This window comes from Podarcis liolepis (genome assembly GCF_965112155.1).
Source record: "Podarcis liolepis genome assembly, chromosome: 17".
Taxonomy (NCBI): Eukaryota; Metazoa; Chordata; class Lepidosauria; order Squamata; family Lacertidae; genus Podarcis; species Podarcis liolepis.
In genome coordinates this window covers 3,502,476-3,527,905 of record NC_139571.1, presented here as the reverse complement: position 1 = coordinate 3,527,905, position 25,430 = coordinate 3,502,476, and the positions used below count along the sequence as shown (strand labels likewise).

The window sequence follows — 25,430 nt, the reverse complement described above, 5'->3', positions numbered from 1 at the left end:
CCTTATTTTCAAATCTGAAAGTTGACAGATATGGGCAGCCTGTAGGGCTGTTCCCTTGATGCGAGGACAGGACGCTTAAAGGACAGGGTTCAGCAGTGTTGTTTCTGCTTAACTGAGCTTGCATGGCAGTTGGGGGGGGGAATTATAATTGATTGTGGGCCACAATCCCAGCTGTGCAACTATCCAGGGGCTACCTGTAAGTGGTGGGTGGGACAACAGGCAAAGGTGGGTGGAGAAATAAACACATTTTCACCCTTTGTATGGGAGGCTGCTTTCTACCAACACTCTTCTTCATCTAGGCATCCAAGTGGCAGAGTTCAAGGATGCAGGCCAGCTTGGCAGAAACACTCAGGGAGGCTGAGGGTATGAAGTAGAATGGAAATGAGTGTGGATTTTTTGGGGGGGTGGGGGAGGGAGAAGCGTCATATTTGGTACAGAGAAACCTGTGCCTGCTAGTGAAAAGGACTACAGGGGGAAAAATAACAATTGGTCATTTTTGTTTAAAAGCCTGTGCATTTTCTCTTCCTGACAATAAGCATGACTAGCTCGTCTCTCTACTCTTAGGGTGCTTCCAGGTGGCCTGATTTTTTTTATTTTTAAGCATTTGTCCTAATTGGTTTCTGGGGAAGTTAAATGCTGTTGCATCAAAGCAAGTGCTGCCCCACACTTTCCAGTGCACTTTCCCATTACATCCCTTAATGCAAAAAGGCCAGTCGTTTGAGGAAGTGGGGTTGTTGTGCAAAACTTCCCAGTCCACTGTGATTGCCCAATAAGAATTTACTGGCGTGTGGTTGTCTCTATTTTGGGGTGGGATTCAGTCCAGAAGTGCCCTTGCTCAGCTGTAATTGTAAGCGAGGCCTACAACCAACCAACATTCCATGCTGGCTCTCTAGGGTGGAGCGGTGCTCGTTCACCATATATGCGTCCCCCTAATAGCAGGGTTGTGTATATGCTGCAATTCTGTGGAAGTGGGGGAAATAATGTGGAATGTAGCGTTTGGCAGAGAGTTTGGTGGTTTTCCATTTTGAGGAGAGGGGAAGCAACTTTCTGTCTTCTTTGATTGCAAAGATAACGCTTAATAATATGCGGGCAAAGGTTGCTGAAATCTCGGAAGCCTTCGCATAGCTGAATGTGGGGGTGGGGGCTTCACTGCTTATAATGTCATTACTTTCCCCCAAGTTGCAAAATGAAAATTATGCAAGGTAAGAAAACTTGCATATTTGTATAATTGAGATGGGGAGGGGGGGTCTATAACTTGATTATCTTGGCACAGAGTTCAGCGCTGCTAGCTTGCAACCCCAATTACATTCCCTCCAAGTCAGGGGCCCCCTCCAGATGTTGTTGGAATCCCATCAGCCCTTGACAGTAGAACCAGTAGTCAGAGACAATTGGGAGTCCTAACATCTGGGAGGCAACCCCTATATGATGAGAAGTAAACCCCCCCCCACACACACACCCAACAGTGCAGGACTTAGTGAACTGCTGAAATGTATTTGCAGTATTTGCTTTCTTTTTACATATGCGTGCAAGGACATAAGCAGGAGATGCTTCTGCAGAAGATGTCCAATCCCTCAAACTCTGCTCCCAGTTTTCTACCCCTTGGGATGTAGCACTTAGTTCATCCTCGCCTTGCATGTGCTCCCTCCAGAGCAAACTGTCTCCCTCCACGTGGCTTCGCCTTCTCAAAGCACTGGTGGCTGTGGAGGATTGCCCAGCTACCCAGAACATGAATGCTAAGGCTCCTGGCCACTCATTTGCAAGTCAGCCAATCTCAAGCACTTTGCCAAAGCCCTGGGAGTTAAGCTCTGTCTATTCTGGTTTCATGTGCGAATATATGGTTTGATGTACTCACTAAACCTATTTTTAAACGATCTCATTCTGCTACAGCGGAAAGAGGCACAGTATGGCTGTGATCTGAGCTCACACCACTGTGGGAACTCAGTAGCTGACAGTTTAATAAGCAGGCTGGTGGTGGAGGTGCTGAGGCTGCAGCTGCCTGTGGTTCATTATGGCCAGCGGCTCTACCTGTGCACAGCACAGAGGCCTCTACCCTGCAGGGGAAACTTCAGTGTGCCTAGCTATGAGCTGGCAGGTTTCACGTCTTTGTTTTTTTTTATAATAATATTTATTAAAATTTCATAAACAATCAAAAGCTTCAAAATTTAAACATAAAATACAAAAACCAAAAAAAAAGCTACCAAAAAAGAAAAAATACAAAACACATAACAGTACACAATAAAAAACAGTTAACAGAATAGAAAAAGAAAAAGAAGAAAAAACACCAAAAAGCAAAACAGAAAAAAAAATAGTATTTTCATGTCTTATACTTCATTCACTAGTTTCTTGACCTCCTCACACCTCCCTTTTTGTATTCCAGTTCAGATATTTAGTTCAGCAAATCCTTACCCTCTATCATTTATCCTTATTCAACATCTTAACCTATAATAAATATATATTTTCCACCATTGTCAATCCATATTTACATATACTTATTAATCTTTTAACCAACACCGCTTATTTTCAATCCAACGTCCCTTTAACATTCATTAATTTTACAGTATTTCTGTAGATAGGCTTTAAATTTTTTCCATTCTTCTTCCACCGCCTCTTCTCCCTGGTCTCGGATTCTACCAGTCATTTCTGCCAATTCCATGTACTCTATCACCTTCATCTGCCATTCTTCCAGGGTGGGTAGATCTTGTGTCTTCCAATACTTTGCGATGAGTATTCTTGCTGCTGTTGTTGCATACATAAAAAAAGTTATGTCCTTCTTTGGCACCAATTGGCCGACTATGCCCAAGAGAAAGGCCTCTGGTTTCTTAAGGAACGTATATTTAAATACCTTTTTCATTTCATTATAGATCATCTCCCAGAAAGCCTTAATCTTTGGGCACGTCCACCAAAGGTGAAAGAATGTACCTTCAGTCTCTTTACATTTCCAACATTTATTTTCGGGCAAATGATAGATTTTTGCAAGCTTGACTGGGGTCATGTACCACCTATAGATCATTTTCATAATATTTTCCCTTAGGGCATTACATGCCGTAAATTTTATACCTTTGGTCCACAACTGTTCCCAGTCAGCAAACATAATGTTATGTCCAACATCTTGTGCCCATTTAATCATAGCAGATTTAACCATCTCATCCTGAGTGTCCCATTTTAACAGCAAGTTATACATTCTTGAAAGTATCTTTGTTTTAGGATCTAACAGTTCTGTTTCCAACTTTGATTTTTCCACCTGGAAGCCATTTTTTTTATCTAGATTAAAGGTCTCTCTTAATTGGTAATAGTGAAGCCAGTCTCGCACTTTATCTTTTAATTTCTCAAAACTCTGCAATTTCAATTTGTCCCCTTCCTGCTCCAAAATTTCCCAATATTTCGGCCACTTGGCCTCCATATTGAGCTTTTTCTGAGCCTTTGCCTCCATTGGTGACAACCACCTTGGGGTTTTATTTTCACATCTTTGCACCCTGCTGTTTCCTGGCTTGCCACCAAGCATGCAGCAAAGAGCTCAGCACCAAGTTCCCAGGGGAAGGGCCACAGCTCAGGGGTAGAGCGGCTGCCTTGCATGCAGAAGGTCCCAGGTTCAAACCCCAGTGGCACCTCCAGGTAGGACAGGGAATGGACCCTGCCAAGCTGCTACCAGTCAGTGGCGGGGCATAGCGGGGGGGGGGGGGTGCCAGCAGGGCTGTGGCCAAGAAGCACGGATTTTTGACTGGGTATAACACAGGTGCCTCCAGGGCCCTTCTCCTGGCATCAGAGGAAGCAATGCTTAGGGTGGCCATAAAAGTGTTGAGCTCCCCCCACCCTTTTGGGCCAAAGTTGTTGAGCTTTCTTAGTCGTGGAGCTGTTTTAAAGGAAAGCTGGCAAAAATGACACTGCTGACATGGATTGCCGTACGTCTGGATTTTCCCATTTTGATGATTTCTGCCTGGACACTGCTTCCGACCGCAGTATTTCAGGTACGTCTGGGAAATTCTGGACGTATGGCAACCCAAGCAACACATGCAGAGAGGAGCAGCAGGCCAGGCCGCGCTGGGGGTGCCAGCGTGGGGGCACTTACTTTGCCCCCACCAAGTGCCGCGTTGGCTGGCTCCCCCTTGCATGGGTGGGTAGGTGGTGCAGCACAGCCCTGCTGAACTCTGGTGTGCCACAGTGGGATCCTTCACCCTCTGCGCCCCGCCCCTTGGCACATGCATACCCCTCCAGTGCGTGCACCCGGGCACCGGGAACCCATGCTAGGTGTCTGATTCAGTGTCTGCTAGATGGACCTAGTGATCTGACTCAGTATAAGGCAACTTCCTAGGTTCCTAAGGCCCCAAGGTTTCTGTTCTGGTAAGAGTCCTGGGGTGTGTCTGCATCCTGGCAAATTTCAGGCTGCACAATTAAAGTTGTTTTCAAGGTCTTGTGCAACAAACCTGCTCCCCCCAAAGACTTCACTTTTCATGATAAGGAAAGTGCTGGAGAGTGAGGGGAAAACACTTGCTTTGACCCTTTAATTTCCCTGCAAACAAATCAGGGTGAATGCTCAGTGAACAAGTTGTCTGGAAGTCTGCTCAGGCTGGTACCGAATGGGCTTTGGCTTTGGCTCCAGCTCTGTGACCTGCTTTTCAGTGTATTATGCTTTACTGCTATTTTTGGGAAGCTTGGGAAAGAGAAAACACCAACAAATCCACTTTACTGCTTGCTCACCATATTTCTGATCTTTAGTAAACGGTCCCCACAATGGCAAAGTGGTGTCCAAATCAAAGTAAGTCCTGGCACCACCAAACCAGGCTAAATTGGCACCTGAACTTTCATTTCAAATATGCTTTTAATAAAAGGGTTGTGGAATATTTTTTGCCAGGGAGCAGAGCGGAGCCCATTCATCTTGACCTCAGATACCCTGATAAAACAACCAAGCATTCTGCAGTGGAGTTTATGGTTTGTGGCTCTGTTTCTGAGCTGCTTGCTCAATCTACCCATTGTTACAGCACTCTCTTTTTTAAGGTATAGAAATTACTTTCCCCCCTGTTTTAAGTCAGATGATGATTCACCACTTCAAACACTGTTCTAGAACGGCTTGTTACAGAACTCTTGATGGAAGATGAGGCGCTCTTTCTCCTTGATTTTATAGAATTTTCAAATCAATGCTTTCTCTATTATCATGCAGAAAGATGTCTGGAACTGGAACATGCACAGGGTCTACCAAAAGCCTGTTCGAGTGCTTCCCCATCTAGAAGCCTGAAATGTCCCATGCCCATCTTGCCCAGGACACCCTAGTTACCAAATACAACACACACAATCCTAAAAGGAGGACATCTTCATATGGAAACATTTTTTTAAAAGTGGAAAATGCTGTTTCCTTCCCAACAAAGGTCCTTTGTCCATCACAGATCTTGCAAAGCAACACATACTGGACAGAAAGTCAGGGTTGTGGGAGTTTCATATTTTCATACATTTTGAATTAGAATGGGACTGAAGTGGGTGGGAGAGAGGAATTCCTATGTGGGTCCTGAATGTGTATCTTATGGAAGCTTGTAAAATACTGTGAAGCTGCCTTATGTCTCTTAGAGTCAGCATATAGATTACTCTAACCCTGGATTGGCAGTGGTAAGGAATCTCTGGCCCTCTGCATGTTGTTGGACTACAACTCCTATCAGCCCCAGCCAGCCTTGGCCCAGTGGTCAGGGATGATGGGAGTTGGGAGTCCAGCAGCATTTGGAGGGCCACCGCTGATTTAGGACACCTAGTTTGGGAGACAACCCCTTGGAAATTCTCCTGTGCACACTCAATGTATGGTCAATTAACTGGCTTGCACAGGAGAAATCCCTGGTGTCCCTGTTGGTGTCTAGGGCTGAAACACTGTTTGCCTTAAACACACTCGCAATCTGCAGGCGCCAGCGGGGCTTGGGCTGACTTGAAGGACAACTTTGGCAGCTGTTGCTGAACTCTGCAAGATAGGCGCCTGAATCACTGCAGAGCTGCCACAATAACCTGTTGAGCAATCTGCATGGCTGCTGTAAGCTCACACCCTTCCTGGAAAACCCTTAGCCTAAGGCAAGGGGGGGGGGGAAGAGCCTTCCTCTGCCTACAATGCAAAGTGAGGCAGTGCTTTGCAGGAGAGTGAGGAAGGTTCTGCCCTCCAGCAGGCCTTTGCTCATGAAACGCCAAGGCTCCCTTGAAAGAAGCAAGCGCCTGCAGGGTGCATTTTCTACCACTGAGTAGGATTGTCAACTGACCATAAATTTTCTTTTTTAAAAATATCAGTCTGGCATGCTCCCGTGTCCTTAACAGCAGTCAGTCAGCAGGAGAAGTATTCTTTATTGCATGGAGAGAATGATCAGGTGCTGCTACACTCAGAAAAATTAATTATCCTCCTACCAAATAAAAAGATGAGGAGGTTGTGATCATCCCAGCCTTTCTCAACCTTGGGTCCCCAGATGTTTTTGGCCTACAGTTCCCATCATCCCTGACCACTGGTCCTGTGAGGTTGGGATCATGGGAGTTGTAGTTCAACAACACCTGGTGACCCACAGGTTGAGAAAGGCTGCAGGACTACACTTCCTATCATCCGTGACCATCAGTCATGTTTGCTGGTTCTGATGAGGATTTGACTCAGCATCTGGAAGGTGTAGATTCCCCATCCTTTTGTGAACTGTGGGAATGTACAGAAACAGGTTGCAGGTTGCAGAGTGGCTTTCAGCGAGCTGTGAACCCCTCTCATGTGTGAATATTATTGGCAACTGTGAACACTGGGGGCAGAGCTGCTGCTCATGGACTGAGCAAGCGAGCAGCTTCCACCGCCCCCTCCAAAAAAACCTCCTGCCGCATTCAACTTGCTGCAAGCTGGTTCCACCTAGCTGGCAGAGAGCAAGCAGCAAAGCTTCCTCAGCTCTCTGGCACAGAGGAAGTCAAAAAAGCCACAGCAGGGCAGATGCTGGGAGGGCTCTCTGACAGTACAGAGAGAGGGAGGGAAGAAATTGGTCAGAGGCAACATTTCCCCAACCACAGCTGCCTGCCCCACCTGCTCAATGCATAATCCGGGGGGGGGGGGAGCCCAGGAGTCCTGGTTCCTTGGGCAGGCAGAGCAAAACACCAGGGACATTTGCCGTGGCAGCAATAAGAAGGTCCTGGCCCAGCTTGGCTGTGTGGCAGCACTCCTCTTCGTTGAACCAGATATACTTAGCATGAATTTCCTCTGGTGGTTGACTACTGCCTTCTTTTTGTTTTAAAAGGCAACGTGGATTAATGCCATGAAATAAACCCAGTAAGCAAATTAAAATTGGCCTGACTCACTTAGGAGGAACGGGGGCTGGGAATGGCAGGGGTGACATGCAGTCCTTTCTCTAGGCACCTATAAAAATTAAACACAGACTTCACCGTATTCCAAGAACACAGCTGTGTGTTAAAACAGCCTGTAATGAGACGTCCACTTCCCACACCCAGATCCAGGAAGACCAGGGCTGCATCTGACAGAAAGAGCATCCATCCTTTATGCCAGGTGTGGGGAAGCTGTGGCCCTGCAGATGTTGCAGAACTACAATTCCTATCGGCAGCAGCAAGCATAGCCAATGGCCAGGGGAGATGGGAATTGTAGTTTAGTCCGGTCTGGGGAGCCAAAGGTTGCCTGGGCTTGCATTGTGATCTCTGGAACAGTGGTGCCCCCTTCATTTAGATCAGCCTGAGCCAGCCTGGCGTTCTCCAGGTGATGTGTGCAGCTCTCATCATCCCTGGCCATTGCCCATTCTAGTTGGGGCTGCTGGGAGTTGGAGCTGGGCTGGTCCTGTATTGGGGTCTGCAATGTGAGTAAACTACCAGGGAGGCAGCAAGGCAACAAGTCTTTGTGGGGAAAGAGAGAGAAATATAAACATAAGGAAAAAAGTTTGGATTCCAATTCTTGGCCTTGTCAAAACGTGTTCTGGAAAGGAGTCAGGAAAGAAGATCAAAGGCAGACATGACATTTTTGCAAGAGCAAACTTAGAAGCTCCTGGATTTTGTTCGGTCCAAGTGTAATTCCCTTCCCGGAGGCTGAGCTCTGAACGACATTATTACAGCAAAAGCCAGCTAGGCCGGCTCCCAATTGGCTAATACCAATCATCCCAAAACCCCTCTCCCACCCTCAAGCCCCCAATTCCCAGAAGAATGGCTTTTGGCTTTCATTGTTGCTACATTCCTCCTCTTGTTGCTTTTGATGTTGAAATAAAATAGAAGGGGCAATCTGCTTGAAGGATTGACAAAGGGAGCATGACTGATGGACGAGTCAGCGTTCAGTGCTCCAAGATGCACATTTGTCACTTCAGTTGCAAAACCAGGTTCACTCCAAGGCTGAAGGAGCCACTGTAAGATCTCTTTTATGTCCTCCTCTCTCCCACCACCCCAACAACTTTCTGTGCCTTCCAGGGCAGACTTTGCAACAGCTGCTTACAAACCCCCTGCTTTACTCTGCAACTGTAGTATAGCGCAAGTACCCCCAGCTCCACCTTAGGCCTAACCTGATTTCTCACTCCTTCATCTGCCCAAAGGGGAATGATAAAACTGACCAGCCTCACAGGGCTGTGCTACGAATGACCAAAATACTACCCATGAAGATATTTGAGCGCTAAAAAGAAATCCCGTTTTAATTATACTTTGACACTTTGCTTACGAGCTGTACTGGAGGTTAATTTAGAGTATGATTACCAGACGTCCCCATTTTCCCAGGAACAGTCTCCGGATTTACAAATCTGTCCCCGGACAAAATCCATCCCCAGAATGTCCCCAGATTTCATCTAATGTCCCCGGATTTATATTTTAAATGTTGTAGATTTATTAGTAGGCAATGAATGTTGTGTGATTGGTTCTATGGCATAAGACACATCATAAGGGGATTTCCGGTGAGGCAAAATGGCGGGCACCATGGCAGCGAACAGCTCCTGAAGCCAGCCAGAGCCAACTGCGCTACCAGGCTGGCTCCAGGCTGCTGAGAAGCACTGCCACCACCAGGGGGGGGGGACTGGGGACACCCAGCGCGTCAACTGAGGGAACTGCTGACACACACACCCCGCGACCCAAATCAAGCCGAGAGCCAGAGCGCCCAGCCAACCGGCTGACTGCCCAGCGGCGCTCCGGGGCCAGTAAAAACGCACAGCCGACGCAGGGAGAAGGAGGAGAGGAGAAGGAAGAGGAAGGAGAAAATAGAGGAGAGCCCTGACCTTGCCGTGCCGCTGCCATGAGGAGGAGAGCACCGGGAGGGCAAGGGCACATGGCCGAGCCCAGGCCTGACCCGAGCCTTCTCCATGGCAGCTAGCACTCCAAGACAGCAGGCCGAGGCCCAGAGGAAGGCTGCGCAACAGAGGAGACCACAGAAGAGAAGATACTACTACTCTTTTTAAAAATATATTTTTTAAATAATTTTTTTCTCTTTTTTTAAAAAAAACTGTCCCTAGATTCTTTGGAAAAAACCTGGTAACCTTAATTTAGAGGTATTGTTTGTGCATCAGAATGCTAGGCTGCATACATCCTGCATTTAAAGCAACTTTAAAAAACGTGGCCCCAAAACATCCCAAGAGACAGTTTGTTCAGGGTTGCTGGGATTTGTAGCTCCGTGAAGGGTACACTACAGTTCCCAGAATTCTTTGGAGGGGAAGGCATGTGCTTTAAATGTGCACAGCCCTAGTCTCTGCCCCGCTGATGCCTCCTGCAGACGGACCCTTTCCTTGGGTGCCCCCTTGCTGGCTTCCGCGGCAGGCCTGACTCGAGCTCTGATGGCGCCAGTCCCAGACCCCTCGCGCCATGGATTTGTGGAGCCTGCTAATGATGGCTGTCAGAGCTTAAGAGAGGCCAAGGTGAGCTTAGGGTTTAGCTCTCCTGGGACGACTTGGCTGGCTTGGCACAGAAGCGATGCTGGCACCCAGGGCAGCGGCTCAGGAGAGCGATGCTCCACAGCTCAGATATTCCCTTCTTTGGGCATCGCTCCCTCTGGCAAGCGGAGCGCTTGGCTCGGAAGGCAGCACCTCTCGCCTGCCTTTCCGGCTGCAGTTCACGCCAGGAGGAGGGGCGTTCCACTGCATTAAGCCCTTGTTCTTGGACCCTGGTGCCACCAGCTGGGCAGGATTTCTCTCGTTAGTGTCCTTGTTCTCTCTCACACATATGCAGACACACAACCACAACCCCTGGCCTTCCCCAGACCTGCTGCCTAGATTTTTTCAAACAGCTGGACAATTTCAGCCGGTCTTGTGGAAATGGAGGAACAAGATACTTCCTCTGGACAGCTGTAAGAACCGCAGCACCCACACCCCCTTCACTGCTGCCCCAGAGATCCCAGATGGGCTTTCGCTTCGGCCTTTAAGAGCAGCATGCACGGCCACCTGGCTCTCCGCACTGGGGGACAAGTGGCAACTGCTGAAGTTCTCCCTCCAAGGGAACCGTTGAGGGTGCCATTTCATATGCAGCGTGGCACCCCGGGACATGCGCCGTGCCCACATGGGAGACGGTGGAGGTGTAGGCCTGGTTCCAGCATGAGGCCAGGCTTGCACTCTGGCCTGGCCCTCTTGACTCGGCTCAGTGCACGGGAGGCCAGACTGACCCGTCCCATTTCGCTGCCTGAGGCCAAGCAGAAGGGGCCGGCCTCCACCGCCAAAGCCTCGCTTACTGAGGTGGTGTGACGGCAGCTTGCGGGTTCTGCCCAAATCTCACCAGAAGCCAACGCTGCAGCCATTTCTCCCCGCTTCTCCAGTGGGGCCCCACCCCACTGGGACTCTGCCTCCCGAGGCAACCTCTGCAGTCGGCCTCATGGGTGGGCCGGCCATGACTAGAGAGGCAAAGCACCCCAAGGAACAGGGGCCAGGCCCCTCACAGGACTTGGTTTGTGCTTTATACCCTCCTTAGATACCAGGCCGGACTATTTGGCTGTGTGCACACTGACCTTTAAAACCCATTCTGTTCCTCAGAAGGGATTTGGCTGCTGTGGTTTATCCGTCAGAGTTACAATTCCAAGAAACCCTTAACAAACTACAGCACCCAAAATTCTTTGAGGGAAATAATGTGCTCTAAAGGTACAGTGTAGAAGCAACCATAGTCCATTGAGCCCACCCAGTATTACCTGCTCTGACTGGCACTTTGGCAGCGAGGGGCCTGATCCTCTACCACCAGCTACTTGGTTGTCTGCATCTGGAGCCTTCCGCATGCAACACATGTTCTCGGTCTCTGAGCCATAGCCCTGCCCCCGCTTCAGACCTTCTCTGAGGCGTGCATGCCAAAATGGTGGGCCAACATTAGTTTTAAAAAAGCGGAACCTGCAACAAAGTTTTGCAGCATGGAATACTGCTGTTCAGAGTTTCTCCCCTCCTGAGCTTTCCATTTTTGCCAGCATTCTGCTGGCATTCTGCGGTCACTGAGCATGCTCAGTGGAGCTTGGGCTGTTTGGGGGCAAGGGTGGCTGGCAGAAAGGAGAACAGTGGCCCCTGGTCTCTCATCAGCCATCTCCCTGAGCTTACTGGAGGGAGAAGGGTAAGGCTGCAGGGAGGGCAGCGCAGGAGAGGTGCCGTAGCACGAGCGCTGGATTGGCTTCCCCACCCCTTAGAGATTTCTAACAAAATAATTGTTTGCACTTCCACAAACCTTGGGGTTCCCCCAAACCCAATGACACCCCCCACTTTGGAGAGGGTGCTGTTCTGGTTACGTTAGGATTCACACTCAGCAAATTCAGGGTTGGTTCAGCGTTCATTGTTGGTATAGAAGCTCTCCAGGTTTAGCGGAGAGCAAAAGGTTAAAGGTTAGGTTCAAAAGATGGTCTGCACGTGCCGATAGAGGAGCGAGCACATTTATGTAGGTGATCTCATTGTGCCCAACATCAGCAGGCAATGCCCATTTTACAGATGGATAACAGAAACTTAAATACTTGAGCACACCCAGTGAGTCCATGGCTAAACTAGAAGCTGAGCTCGGACCTGAGAGATCTGAGTCAAAAGCATGATCTCCTGGCTGTGGATCAAGCAACACTCTGCTCCTCTTCCCCTGTGATGTCATGATGAAATGGTTGCAGTTCATTCCCAGCAAAAGAGGCAACGTCCCCTGCAGAAGAACAATGCTCTATTTAAAGAAGCCAATTCCTTGGAAAGCAGGTCAGAGCCACATTCTTCCTTCTCCAGACTGACAGACATGTAGACTGTTGTACCACAAGTTACAAGGAGCCATGGGACAACGGCAATCATAACCCTACTTGCCTGGGAGTAAGCCCACTGAATTCAATAGGACTTACTTCTCAGTAGACACAGTTGGGTTTGTGCTGCAAGACATTATCAGTGGGCTCTAAACCATCATAGGCTAAAGAGCATTTTTCTTAAAGAATCTGAGGAAGGAAAGACAAAACTGCATGAAAGTTATGTAGTTATTGTTGTTTAATTCCTAAAACCAAAACTCTGGTCTCTAAGCTTCAAAAGCCTACAAAATATTTTTTCTTAAAAAGGATCTGAACAAGGAAAGGCAAAACTTGCATGCAAGTTACAAAGCTCTTGGTTTTCAAAAATTCCTCAAACCCTGACTCGTCGTATCCCTTCTCCTCCACCACACCAGAAGACTTTTAAGATAAAACAGAAATGCAGATGGGGTTCTAAAAGCATTTAAATATATATATAGAAAGCAAAGCAAACCACAACCAGTTTGTGCTTCGAAATGTGCAGAAAAGAAAACATCCTTCAGTCTCCTCCTGACAAACCCTGAGAAGCCACATTCCTTCAGCAGCCCTTAGCCGGAGCTGCTGGGGTTTCCGCCCAGTCACAAAGGACCCTCCCCACCCGCTACAACCTCTCTCACCCCTGCAAGGCAAGGGTTAATGGCAATCGCTCCTCGCCATCTAAGGGCAGCAGAAACCCAACCCCATCAAAAGCCATAAAAGTCCATTTTCAGGAGCGAAAAGAAGGCTGTGATTTATTCCCCTTCTCATAAATAACAGTGTTGAATTAAAGGATTAAGGAAAAGGAGACCTATTCTGGGAAGATGGGACTCTGAACAAAGAACTGGGCGCCAAAACAGGATTCAGGACGCCTAGTCAAGAATAATTAACACAGATTAGTTGGCACCTAACAACATGTCCTGTGCCACTCTGCTGTATCGGGCTTTTTCTTTTTAAGTAATAAAAGGGTAATTTTCCTTGCATCTTCTGGTTTTTGATTGTATGGTTGGGAAGACTTCTAAATGGAGCTGTGGCCAAGAGTCTCTCAAATTTCTCAATCCCAGTTGTGGGCAGAGAACTTTTTGGGGGGTGGGGTAGATATTACTTAATTCTCCAGGAGACAGAGAAATCCTCCCACATTTTCTCAGGTGTAGGACTTGTCATTAGCAGTGGCCGTGGAACTGTTCCTTTACTTTTTTCACACAGTTCCTTTCTCTTTTTTTCTTAAGGGGTGTTGTTGTTGTGACAGTCAGGGGCAAAACAAGGCTTCATTCCACCCGGGTCAACGACCCAGTTTGGCACCCTCCCATGTGCATTTGCGTTCACACCCAAGCTGAGAGCCTGAGTGGCACTCTCTGGGGGCTTCACCCGGAGCAACTAACTTGGTTAGCCCCTCCGTGGCTCTGGTGACAATAACAGCACTTTTACTAGCTGCCATGCCACCATTATGCATCCTTCACAGAGTCCTGGACCGAGTCCTGGGATTCTTTTTTGTGCTTTAAATGTTTGGTGCTTATGCAGCCTGAGACCCAGCAACTGGCTTGCCTGCCCTGCCCCCACCATTAATTCCCACTCCCAGTAATTCTGCAAACCCAGGCCCAGCAGAGGCTGATCTGTTGGGGAATGGGGCACTGCCCCAACAACCTCAATCAACCCCCACCTGCCCCCCCTTCCCACTCACAGCCTCTCCAGGGGGCGGCACTGCCTGCCTGGTTTCTCCTCCTTAGTTCCAGAATTGCTCCTTGCACACTCCACAGGGAGAAGGATGGGGGGGGACGGGACTAGGAGTTGTCTCTGCCAGTTGTGGGTTCTCTGGCACCACCTACTGTTGGGCTCCCTGCCTCCCACCCTACCAGTCCCAATGGACACCAGTCAGCCATAGCAGGTCCTCAGTTCTAACTAGCAGCCCAGTTCCTCACTATTTTAGCAGCCTGACTAAGGGGTGCAGCTGGGGCCTCAGGCATTAGAGTTTGGGTGCCACTAACACGATGGACAGACCCTTCTGACCCATGGAGCACAAATCTGTAGCTGAATCCCCACAGAGATGAACAGGAGTTGTGCAAGAACAATGCCCACTCCTTCATTGTAGTGGATGTTTTATCTTGGGTCCCAATACATCTGGACCAGCCCATTTCCAGACCCATCCTATCCACTTTATTCAGTTTCAGAGAGACACCTGGTGGCAATAGCGAGGAACTGCATATATCACTTTCTTCAAGTTGAAGTCTTTGCATCTGCATCAGGAGTAGCCAACGTGATCCCCACTGGATGTTGCAGGACTACAACTCCCATCATCCCTGACCACAAGCCATGCTGTCTAAGGATGGTGGAAGCAACACTTGGAGAGCACCACATTGGCTATCCCTGATTGGGGGATCTTTGGATTGTGGTTACGAGATGAAACAATGATCAGGAAAGTATCAGCTGCACAAAGTCTGCATGTAGGCGTGCACAGAAGATTGGGTTGGAGGGCTGAAGGAACTTTATCCTTAGGCGCTGGTGATGGTAGAGCACCAGACACCCTGGTTGGACCCCTCAGGGTCAGATCCCATTCTGAAATGGGGTGGAAGGGCATTTGACTCCATAACCCTCCGTAGGGCAGGAGATGGTGTGGATCAGATTACAGGAATATCCTGGTCTGGTCACTGTTCATTTCCTGACCGGTTTGAGCCTTAAAAGGTACGCTCTCTCCAAAGGTTGGGTCTTCCTTAAGAAACTGAACCCTTTGAAGGGACCCCTCAATATTCTTATTCAGGAATAAAGGGCAGGGAAGTTGGGGCGGGGATGATGGCCCTATTCTCTCCAATGCAAGTAGGTGCATACGCCCCTCCTATTCTTCTAGATCCAGGTTCCTTCTTAACACGAAACAAGAACTTGGGAGACTTGGGGCACTTGTGGTCGCACCACAATATTTTCTCCTCATTGCCTCTCAATACTGCTGAAAGCTCCACCTGTGGAACTTCTGTTTTTCTGGCAGCTGTTGAGAGAAAGAAACTCCACCAGAAAAAAAGATGTCAGGGCTTCCATTACTGGCACCTGCCCTGCAGCACTCCTTGTGGGTAAAAATTGATGGCTTCATAAAGCAAAGCCAGAAATGGATTGTGGATACATCTTTTGTTGGTTGTGTTACGGCTAAAATCTGGGTGCGGGGTTACTTTGCCACCCAGCTCATCGGACTAAGTCCGTGGGTCCCTGCGGAAGAAAATGAGCTCAGCCGGACGCAGGAGCAAACTGCAGAAGATCCAAGTTTATTGCGCAACAGGTTCAAGGCGAGATTGAACAGCGAGAAAGGGGTGACATGAACTTTTGAAACTCCCTCCATGTCCCAGAATACAGTGCAAAATACATCCCAGTTACATCATGAATACATTAAGGAGAGGTTGGGTTACACAGATTAACATATGGAGGAGGGAGGGGGGAATATGCAGAGCTGGAGATATGCGCAGATAAGCACATCCTGAGAAGACAATGGTCCATGTACACGTAGTCTGTCACCTGGCATTGCCCGGAGGAAAGGTTTGGCAGAGTGATTTTGACTGGATTACTTGAGAGATTATGGAGGACAGGGGAGGGGTGATGGAGTCCTAGAGAAATTGAGCAAATATATTGTAGTGAAGAAGACATGCCCCCCCCTTCCGTAACAGTTGGTATGTACCTCAGCATTAATAAGGTTTGTCTATATAAGTTCCCTCCCAAATAACTGGATGATGTTTCTATGATAGCATTCACTAATTCAGATCCTCCAAGTGTCCCTATTTTCCAGGGATGTCCCTGATTTAAAGAAGCTGTCCCGATTTATGATTTGATCCCAGAATGTCCCACTTTTGCTTAGGATGTCCCTATTTTCGTTGGGGGAGTATGGAGTTATCCCCGAGCTGTCTGAAGGCAATCCTGTATAAGCAAGTGCATTAAATGTTTAATGTTTTATTGTTTTTAATATATGTTGGAAGCTGCCCAAGAGTGTGGGGTATAAATAGTGAAATTATCATTGCAGAGTGGGATGTCCCTATTTTCATCAGATAAATGTTGGAGGGTATGCTAATTAGCATTTAGTTCAGTGCCCTGCTGTATCTTCCCTGCTACTGCCTTTGCTCCAGGGAGAATGGAAATTTAAACTCCTGTGGCACTTATGCTTCTCAAACTGCTGGAGGCCTCTCATCAAATTGGGGAGGTGGGGAAAACATGGTTTTTCTTTCAGACTTACCTCTTTTAAGCTTGTTACAAATTATTTCTCTCCACCAGGCATAATATGTATGTGCCTCCTGATTTCCACATGTGATTTGTGGTCACTGACTCAATCAGAACCCCGTCTGCAGTTTCAATGTGTCTCTTTTAGGCGCTTTACTGTTAAGATTAGGCTCCATCTTTCACTTCATAGGCCACACACTTCCTGCATGAGAAACTGTGCATAGGAAGTGCAAATACTCCTGTAGAAACACACACTTTTAACTTAGGAGTGTATCTCTTTGCAGAAAACAACTCCAACTCCCATCAGCCCCGACAAGAATGGGCAATGGCCAGGAGCGAGGAGAGCATTTCAGCTCCGGCACAGGTTTGCCACCCCAGTGAGAATCAGGCCTTGGGCACAGATGCTGCTGGAAGAGAACACCCATTGCTCCTGACTACGGGCCAAACTGTTGGGGCCAATGGAAGTCTGAACCCAAGAACCTTGGGGTCAGCAACTGGGAACCACAGGGCCAAATCCGCCCCCCTCTGCTGCACCAATGAGAGAGCGGAGCGAGAGAGAGGCTGCAGCAGCCAGCCTATAAAACTGTGACCACCCACCTTGACCAATTAGACACAGTTACACAACTTTCATCCCACTGCTTATCATAAAGTGGATCTCATTGGCTTACCCTCATACATATACATCCCGCCCATTCGTCTCCTTTGTCCAATGGGCAGGGCCAGGCAGCCAAGGATGACCAATGACAGCAGAAGCGACGTCCAATCAGATGCTTCCGCCTGAGTTATTGGCCGAAGGAAGTTCGGCGCGAAGGAGGGAATATCCAGGACAAGGGAGGCTGTAGGAGAGATGTGTTATCACCCACGCATGCGCAGTTGGATGCCGCCACTCGGTTTCCGGCGCGACAAAAGTCGCGGGCGGCCATTTTAAGGAACCTTCCAAGGAAAGGCCACGTCTCTTTCCCTTCGGCCGCCTCGCGTCACGCGGCGACGGAGCAGCGGATTGGCTGTGGGGGCCCTCGGCCCCAGCATCCCCCGCGCGGGAGGCGGGCCGCTCCTTTTCTCGTCGCGTCTCGCTGGTCGCGATGGCGGGCGCCGGGCTGAGGCTGCTTCGTCTGGCTGCGGCGGCGGCGCTGCTGGTGCTGAGCGGGGCGCGAGGTACGGTCACCTGCCGCGGCTGCGAGGGCGGGCCGGCCCTTCCTCCGGCTTCCCGGGGCCCCGAGACTCCCGCCCGAAGGGCTGTGGGTTCGAGGTCCCCCTCGCAGGGGGTGGGCTAGATGACCCTCGGGTCCCTTCCAGCTCTGCACCTCTAGGGTTCTGCGGGCGTCGTCGGGTAGGGGGAAGAAACGCGTGTGCGAAATGCTGGGGACACGTGTCTTGGCCCCGGGAAGCTCGCCCACCTCGCGGGGTTGCTGTGGGGGCCCAGGGGGCGGGGGGCCGAGCCGTTGGTGCTGCCCGCAAGCCTTTCCTGACAGCCCGGTTTGACTTGTCCAGCGCACCGTGTAAACCAGGCTTCCTCAACCTCGGGCCTCCAGATGTGTTGAGACTACAGTTCCCATCATCCCTGACCACTGGGCCTGCTAGCCCAGGGCTCATGGGAGTTGTAGGCCAGAAACATCTGGAGGGCCGAGGCTGAGGAAGCCTGGCGTAAACTCCCCGCTTCCCCTCGGTCTCTCAAGGCTCCCCACGTGGCACCACCTGCGCGCCAGGCATGGCCGCCCTGGACAGACTTTGTGAGCTGACCCATTCCAGGGGTTTTCTTAGGAACATAGGAAGGTAGTCAAAGGATTTTCCCACCTAGCCCCGTGTTGACTGGCAGCTGCACACCAGGGTCTCAAGAAGAGAAGCGTCTGAAGGTGGTGGACTCTACTTCCTTGGAAGTTGTCGGGCAGAGATTGGATGGTCATTTAGTGGAGATTGCTGCATTGCAGAGGGTTGGACTAGATGACCCTGGGGTCCCCCTTCCAACTCTACATTTCTAGGATTCTATGAGTAGAAACGCCTCACAGCCACGTGTCAAGGCTCAGCCTGATAGGGTTGGGGGTTGTCGTTTTTCACAAAGCCTAGCTGAATCGTTATTGGTCTTATCTGGAAGTTAAGTCCAATTCAGTGGGTCTTCTTTGGAATCATCCAATTGGGCCAAACTCTGCCTGTAGTGCCTCTGTTTCATAGTGGCTTTTTTACCATATGCCCGTATCACATTTCCCATCCGCTCCCCTCCTTTGTTCTCACTGCTTAAGCTCTGGCCTGATGAAAAGTGTTGACAAACACTAAAGTTTGCTCACTTCTTTACAGCCTTCCCCGTTTGTTTCAGTAAAATATATTGTGTTAACTTTGGATTTTTCCGTCATCCTGGAATATGTTAATGAAGTATTCCTGGTGCAGTTCATCCAAACAACAGCAGGAGCTTAATGTCAAGTTAGAAAGCAGCTAGCAACCATTTGTGTTTTCACAGAGCTCTTTCTTGGGGCTAGATCTTGCACAGAACATAAAGGAGAAGAGAAAATATATAGGGATACTTAATGACTTTCTTAAAATGGTGCTTCAGGGGAACATAATGTATGCATCTTGAACACTTCACTTCATTGCAGCTCCTACTTGTACCTTTATAATGTGCAGTTTTACCATTGTGCATGTGTATAATGAGGCAGTACATGAACTGGTAAAGGCCAAGTATATAAACTGTACATAAACTGGTAACAGCCAAGTTAAAACTTACTAGCTTTTATTGATGGGGTTTGGATTAATATTTGACACATCTAGAAACTTTATTTTATCTGACTTTTCTTAATGTTTTGACCAATTTCTAGCCAATGCTGTTGAAGCAGTTGGCAATGCAATTTGTAGAAAATGATAAAACAAAAATATGAATCATAACCAACCAACGCATAATAAGATCAATGTTCTGTAGTTAAATCTAGCTCAGATTGTGAGCCAACATTACAAACACCTTCTGAAAAGACCAGCTGTCTAGCAATTCTGGGGAAGCTGATAAGTTGAGTCTCCCTAAGATGGGAGTTCCACAGTTGGGGTGCCACCACATTGAGATGTAGCAATTCACAAAGGGCACAGTTTTATAAATATTTAATAGATTTATGTGTATGTGCATGCACACTCGTGCCTATCTTGTCACAAATGTGAGTAGCTTGTGATTATTACTAACTTCTGGATGTTGTTGTTTTTTTAACTAGTAGGATGTGTGTTTTCTTTACTACTTGAGCCTTAGATCCAGTTCTCTCAACAGGATCCTTTCATTAATCAGTTGGTAGCAGTAGGTGGTTTCAGCAATTCCTTAAGGTGCATTCTGACATCTTGAGCTCCGTAGGAACATTGCATGTAGACCATCCTCTATGAATGGCCTCAGATGCTTGCTTATCCCTTTTCAGGTTCATAATGTGTTGATTCATAAGCCATTTTTTCTTTCCTATCAGCTGAAACCTGTACAGACCCAGTCATCTCTCCATCCTACTACACTACCTCAGATGCTGTAATCTCTTCAGAGACTGTCTTTGTTGTTGAGATCTCCCTCACCTGTAAGAATGGAGCACAAGTGAGTGCTGGAATACGTGGCTTATTTCATTTCTAAAAATAAAGTGCCACCTTGTAGATTTGATAATGGGCCTTAAATCTAGGGACTAGGGTTTCCCGTTTTTCAACAGTTGCATTCAAGTATGTGCATGGATTTGGATTTATGGTGGGTCCCAATCCATGGGCTTTCCATAGTGTACCCCATGCTACATTAACTTGCCTCCCCGAACCATTGGCTGGCCTGGCTTGCTGTAGTGCCAGCCACTGATGTGGGGGGCACATGTACATTTTGGGAAAGGGACAAAAAGGGTGCATCCAGGGGCTCTCTGTTATCTTCACCAAAGACTCTACAACCTCTATAACTTGGAGGGGATGTTGGCATTTGACCTGGAAAGATTTGCCTTTCCCATTGTCCCTGAGCTTTCAATGGGGCATGCTGTGATTCCCTTTGATTTGATATTTATCCTACTCTCTTTCTGTAGAATGTTGCTCTCTATGCAGATGTCAATGGCAAGCAGTTTCCTGTTACTCGGGGTCAGGATGTTGGCCGCTATCAGGTAAGAACAAGCAGTGATTTCTGGTAGAGACAGCAAAATGCTAGTAACACTCTGGGCAGAACAGTGTCAGATTTGAGTTTAAGTTCTAGCTCAGTCACATATCTTCTGGGTGGGGCCAGCTTAATTGACATTAACTCCTGGGAATATTTTGAGAATGGGCATTTTTAATACATCGCGTGTAGAGAATGTGCTCCCTTCATTCAGGCTTCTCTGCAACGTGTGATGCTTTGTTAAAATCCAGAATCCTGGATTTTTCTCCCAGCTTGTTTAAGCACTTTTTAATGTTCATTTTCGTTACTTGAAAACGTAGACAAAAACAGTGAATCAAGTAAAAATAAACCAGATTCATCAGACTTGTATAACATTCAGGGCATGTTCGACACATGAGAATAATGGTAACCAGAGCAAGAATATTGTAGAATACACCCTTTTCTACTCAATATAGTTTGTCCGTGATGGTGATGGGAAAGTTGTGCAGTTTGCCAACTAAAGAAAGTAGGCTATAACTGCCTTATGGTTTTTGGGCTTCATGTTTGACATTGGCATTGCTGAACAAGTTGGCAGTCTTTATGCTGTATAAATTCAAGTTAGGAAATGGCAGTCCTCCTGCACAAACGCATGGCTCTGGATTTATGGCGGGTCTGGTTCCATAGATCCCTCCATAGTGTACTCCATGCTAAAGCAAGCTGCTACTCCGAACCATTGGCCAGTCTGGCTTGTAGTAGCCCTGGCTACTGAAGTGAGTGGCACATGTGTGCAAGCATCTTTTGTGTGCATGCCCATCTATGTTCCCCTCTGATTGGGGGGGGGGGAGTCCATCCTCGTTCAGCACTGATTGCCCATCCCTTTCTTTGGCAGGTCTCTTGGAGCATGGAGCATAAGCTGGCTCGCTCTGGCACCTACGAGGTGAAGTTCTTTGATGAGGAGTCCTATAGCATCTTGCGCAAGGTGAGGTTGCCCCCTGGTGGGGGAAGGGGGTGACTTAGCTAATTACATGGGCTGTATGTGACATGACCTCGCTAGTAGCATAAGGAAAGAAAGCTCTTGCTGGTACTCTTGGCCTTAGTCTCACAGCTCTTACTCCATGTCTTCTAACATTTGTTGTCCTCACTCTACCTCCCATTTATACCCATTTTGAGAAGCACACAGTGTCTCACTTACCACTGAGCAACTGAAGCCTGTCTGCGCACACTTGGACTCGAGAGAGTGATCCTTCCTTTAATGGTGGATGGCAAGGATCCCATGGCAACCTGAGCCCCAGTACTTAAAAAAGAAAAGAAAATATTTCAAATCTTAATATATTCATCAAGCTGGTTTCTCGTCTTTATGGTCTCCACTGGACATTTCCCTGCAGAGCTACTCCTTGTAGGAGAGTGGCAGTGATACCAGATCCGTGGAGAGAAAATTTATCCCACAAGGAGCCCTGTTTAACTGTATGTAAACTCACGATATCCCAATTCTGTCTCTCCCACTCCCCCCCCCCAGGCTCAACGCAACAACGAGGATGTCTCTGAGATCAAACCCCTCTTTTCAGTCAATGTGGATCATCGAGTGAGTAAAAGGGGGAGCTGGGCAGCCTGCTCCTCTCTGGGGAAAGGGGCTGCTTCCAAGGGTGGCCAGTGCCCAAGACAAGGTGGAATGTCTTTTACAGCGATGCTAGATCTTTCAGTGCTGTAATGAGGATGGTAGTTTGTGGGTCTATTCTATGATGGGCACCATGGAACATTACCCAAGAGTCCAAATTTGGGCCCCTTGCCACAAGGCAGAAGCAGATACCTTGGCCCCACCAAAACGGGACTGTTGAGCATGGGTCATCTGTGCACAAGGCAGAGGCTATTCTCTGTACTTTGGTTTTTGGTTGGATGGAGAGGTCAGCAAGTGCTGGTGGAGGAGAAGCTGCAACAAGCTATTGGGCATAAAGGGATGGTCCAGAAGGAGGCTTTTTATGTCCCTTTCAATTTGGTTGGGGTGGCTGTGATTTGCACTTCGGGCACTGGCTGAAAATGTCTCCTCAGTTTGAGGCCTGATCCCCAATTTGTTGCTTGACTGTTGAGATTATTTCTACACCTGAGCCAGGGTTAAATAAACCTTGAATGCAAATCCCTGCCCTCTGTAGAAACCATCTGCCTTCATGGCCAATAATCTTTTAAGTCTCCCAAGGCTCCTTATCCTTGGCGCTGCTGTTCTGTGATCTTCCCTGGAAGTGCACAGCAGGCCAAAAGCGGGGATACCGAAAAGATTCAGCTACAACGTTCCTGATGCCTCTCTGTATGCCTAGCTCTGTGACTTACATGTTTTCTGTTCTCTTTTCTCCTCCTCTCCCTTGCCCCAACCAATAAGGGTGCCTGGAGCGGACCGTGGGTCTCCACTGAGGTGCTGGCAGCATTCATTGGTCTCCTTGTGTATTACATGGCTTTCAGTGCTAAGAGCAACATCCAAGCGTAATCCGTTTCAATAAACCTTTCATGCCAGACTTGCTGTGTGTGTGTTTGCCCTTGTCCTTTCCAGGGGTGGGTGAGGATTTCTTTACACTGGGCTCCACCAAGAGCCGCATCACAGAGTGCAGCTCCCCCTCTGGCCTGCCAATAATCAGCTGCTGGGGCTCTTGCAGGGAGTGGGGGGTGAGAGAAGAATGCAAGGACCAGTAGTGCAGCTCAGGATAACCAGGTGGGATTCAGGCAGGAAATGTTTGCTCCTTCTGGACTTCTTCCCTCCTTTTCTTGTTCCTAAAAGTAGCCTTTGAGGATGCCAGGATACTTAGAGAATAAGGATCAAGCACCTCTCATGAATTCATCTCCTAGACTGAACCTGAACCCATTTGTGCAGCACAGTCTTCTAAGCAGTGGCTGGCTCGGTGGTGTGGATGTGCTGTAATGGCAGCTGCCACCCCACCCCTGAGGTTTGGTCTCCTTTTCTTTGCATTAATCCTGTTAAGCAGCAATATTCGCACCACAGCTCCTTATCCGCCTAATGACAGCGGCTCCTGGTGTGAGCCTGTGCAGTGCGGCTGGGATTACACCATTGCTCTAAAGTTGTGCTAATGCCGGATTAGTAAGGGAAAGCTTGCCACAAAGGGGCTGCAGGGAAGATCTCTCTTGAATATCCTACTGTGATCCTAGAAAGGCAGTGAATCTTGCTGGTTATGGAGAGGTCCCCATTTGCCATTTCCTTGAGCAAGCAAAGCTATCTGGCTTGTGCTATATCATCTCTGCTTGAGGCTAGCTTGGCCTTCCTGAGTTTTTTTCCAGGTGGCTGCCCGCATCTCTGTGACCTGCTTGACATGATGAGTTAACATTGCTCTGTTAACCATCCGATGTCTTGGCCTCTTCCCAGGCACTTGGGGACTGACTTTGAGTGCTGCTTTGTCTTGCCGTAGCTAGGGTAAAAGAAGTCCTGCCTTTGTTAGAATTCAGAATTTGTTAGAAAAAGGGAGTCCTGCCTTTGTTAGAATTCAGGAGGGTTTTTTGAGTCCTCTCTAGGCAATCTAAGCCCATTGTAGAAGTCCGCTACAATGATACAAAAGGTAAAATTAGTTCAATGTGATGCAAGTTAACGTTAGTATTGTTTGAAGTGGGGGTAACTAAAGGTTTCCTAAACATTTGATTGCTAAATTCAAAAGCTAAAGAAAATAAATATGTGTGGGAGGTTAGGGAGGGAATGTTCCATCTAGAATCTGCTGCTTAATTGAACCAAGAGTAGGTATGGACCAAATGTAAAGCAAACTTATCCTCTGGCTGCAGCTGCCACTCCCTTCACTGAGGTGTGTATGTGTGCGCGCGCGCAATTTTCAACAGCAATATGCTACCTACCCTTCCTTTGCCTGGGATATTATTCTTTGATATAAACTTCATGTACTATACCAACCTAAATGTTACGAATTTCCCTAAGGAACTGGGGGGGGGCTTGTAGTTTTGTTAGAGCAGTGCATGCAGGGATTTATGCCCATGCAAAAATCTACATATATTCAGGGGTTCATCAAAAGCGTAAGGACAGTAAAAATCCATAAATCAATTTTTCAATACAGATAATGACTATGCAGTGATAGCATAGAAGAGCATTAAACAGCCTTCAAGTACACTTCTTAAAAAAGGGAAAGAACCTATATTAGGAGTGAGTGTTCACTGTGTTCCTTCTGTGTCTGGTTCTTGCCACAAGGCCATAACTGATCTCACAATTGTGTTCATGTTCTAAATCGGCTTCAAGCCTTTTCACTGTGATATGCACTAACTGGATTGTCGTGTTAAAAATGAGTCAAATGTTAGTTTAGGCTACTTTATACACTAAGCAGTAATTAGTCCATCTCCCTGTGGGCTTCTTCACTGCTCCTCTGACTAGCTCTGCAAGGTCTCGGGGTAGAGCCTTTCCCAGCTCTGCTGCTTGAGATCCTTTAGATGAAGCCCAATAATAAATATTGATTTACTGTGCAAATAAGTTGCATGTTTCCTCGGAAGCCCCATTAGCTTCAATGGAACATGTTCCCAGCTAAGTTCTTACAGGATTGCAGCCTGAGGGATTGCAGGAAGGGACACTTGCAAGCTCTTGGTTGTGGGGTGCCACCAGGATTCGGAGAGGGGTTTTGCTTATGCTCAGCTGCTCTGCAGCGCGCTCTCCCCAAAGCAACCCCATTTTCAGTATCTGCCAGCATATTACTCCTTAAATGAGGGGGGGGGTGTTTTGTAGGATTGTGTTATGGTGCGAAAGGATTTGATGTTTTCTGGTGTCCTATACCACTAAGCTTCAAAAATAAAGCCCCCGTGAAACGTTTTTTTACGTTTTTTTGCAATGAGTAAAAAGTTTTCTTTTTATTGTAACAATGCAAGTTCAGCCTTGGATACAGGGTTTTACCACAAGCTCTCTGCTCCACAGTCTCTTCCCCCTCCCCCCACTAAGCTAGAGCCCCTCTCCATGGGGCAGGTGGGGCGGGGTAAGCAGGTGACAGAAAATGCAGGAAGAAGACTGTCAGTTGCTTGTGGAATGAGCCTCCAGGGCCCAAGCTTCCATTTAAATAGAGAAATGAAAAAGGA

At 48.0% G+C, this 25,430-nt stretch overlaps 1 protein-coding gene and 1 long non-coding RNA gene across 2 annotated transcripts; one reads left to right on the top strand and one right to left on the bottom strand.

Moving 5' to 3' along the window:
* Positions 1–11,771: 11,771 nt before the first annotated feature.
* On the bottom strand, positions 11,772–17,106 carry LOC310696834. The gene is made up of 3 exons (XR_014520754.1): positions 16,993–17,106; positions 16,341–16,538; positions 11,772–12,313 (listed from the first exon to the last, which is right to left on the bottom strand). It is a non-coding gene; the product is annotated as an uncharacterized lncRNA (long non-coding RNA).
* Positions 17,107–17,218: 112 nt separating this feature from the next.
* On the top strand, positions 17,219–22,879 carry SSR4 (signal sequence receptor subunit 4). The gene is made up of 6 exons (XM_083482858.1): positions 17,219–17,479; positions 19,753–19,871; positions 20,332–20,406; positions 21,265–21,354; positions 21,892–21,957; positions 22,747–22,879. The coding sequence occupies exons 1-6, from the start codon at positions 17,407–17,409 to the stop codon at positions 22,849–22,851; spliced, it is 528 nt and encodes a 175-aa protein (XP_083338984.1). The 5' UTR covers positions 17,219–17,406; the 3' UTR covers positions 22,852–22,879.
* The last annotated feature ends 2,551 nt before the right edge of the window (positions 22,880–25,430 follow it).

Bases quoted from the DNA above. Each gene is read 5' to 3' on its own strand.
- SSR4 (XM_083482858.1), top strand. From the start codon at position 17,407: ATGGCGGGCGCCGGGCTGAGGCTGCTTCGTCTGGCTGCGGCGGCGGCG. The intron at 17,480-19,752 runs GTACGGTCACCT...CTTTCCTATCAG, and splicing joins GGTGCTGAGCGGGGCGCGAG to CTGAAACCTGTACAGACCCA. The intron at 21,958-22,746 runs GTGAGTAAAAGG...CCAACCAATAAG, and splicing joins CAGTCAATGTGGATCATCGA to GGTGCCTGGAGCGGACCGTG.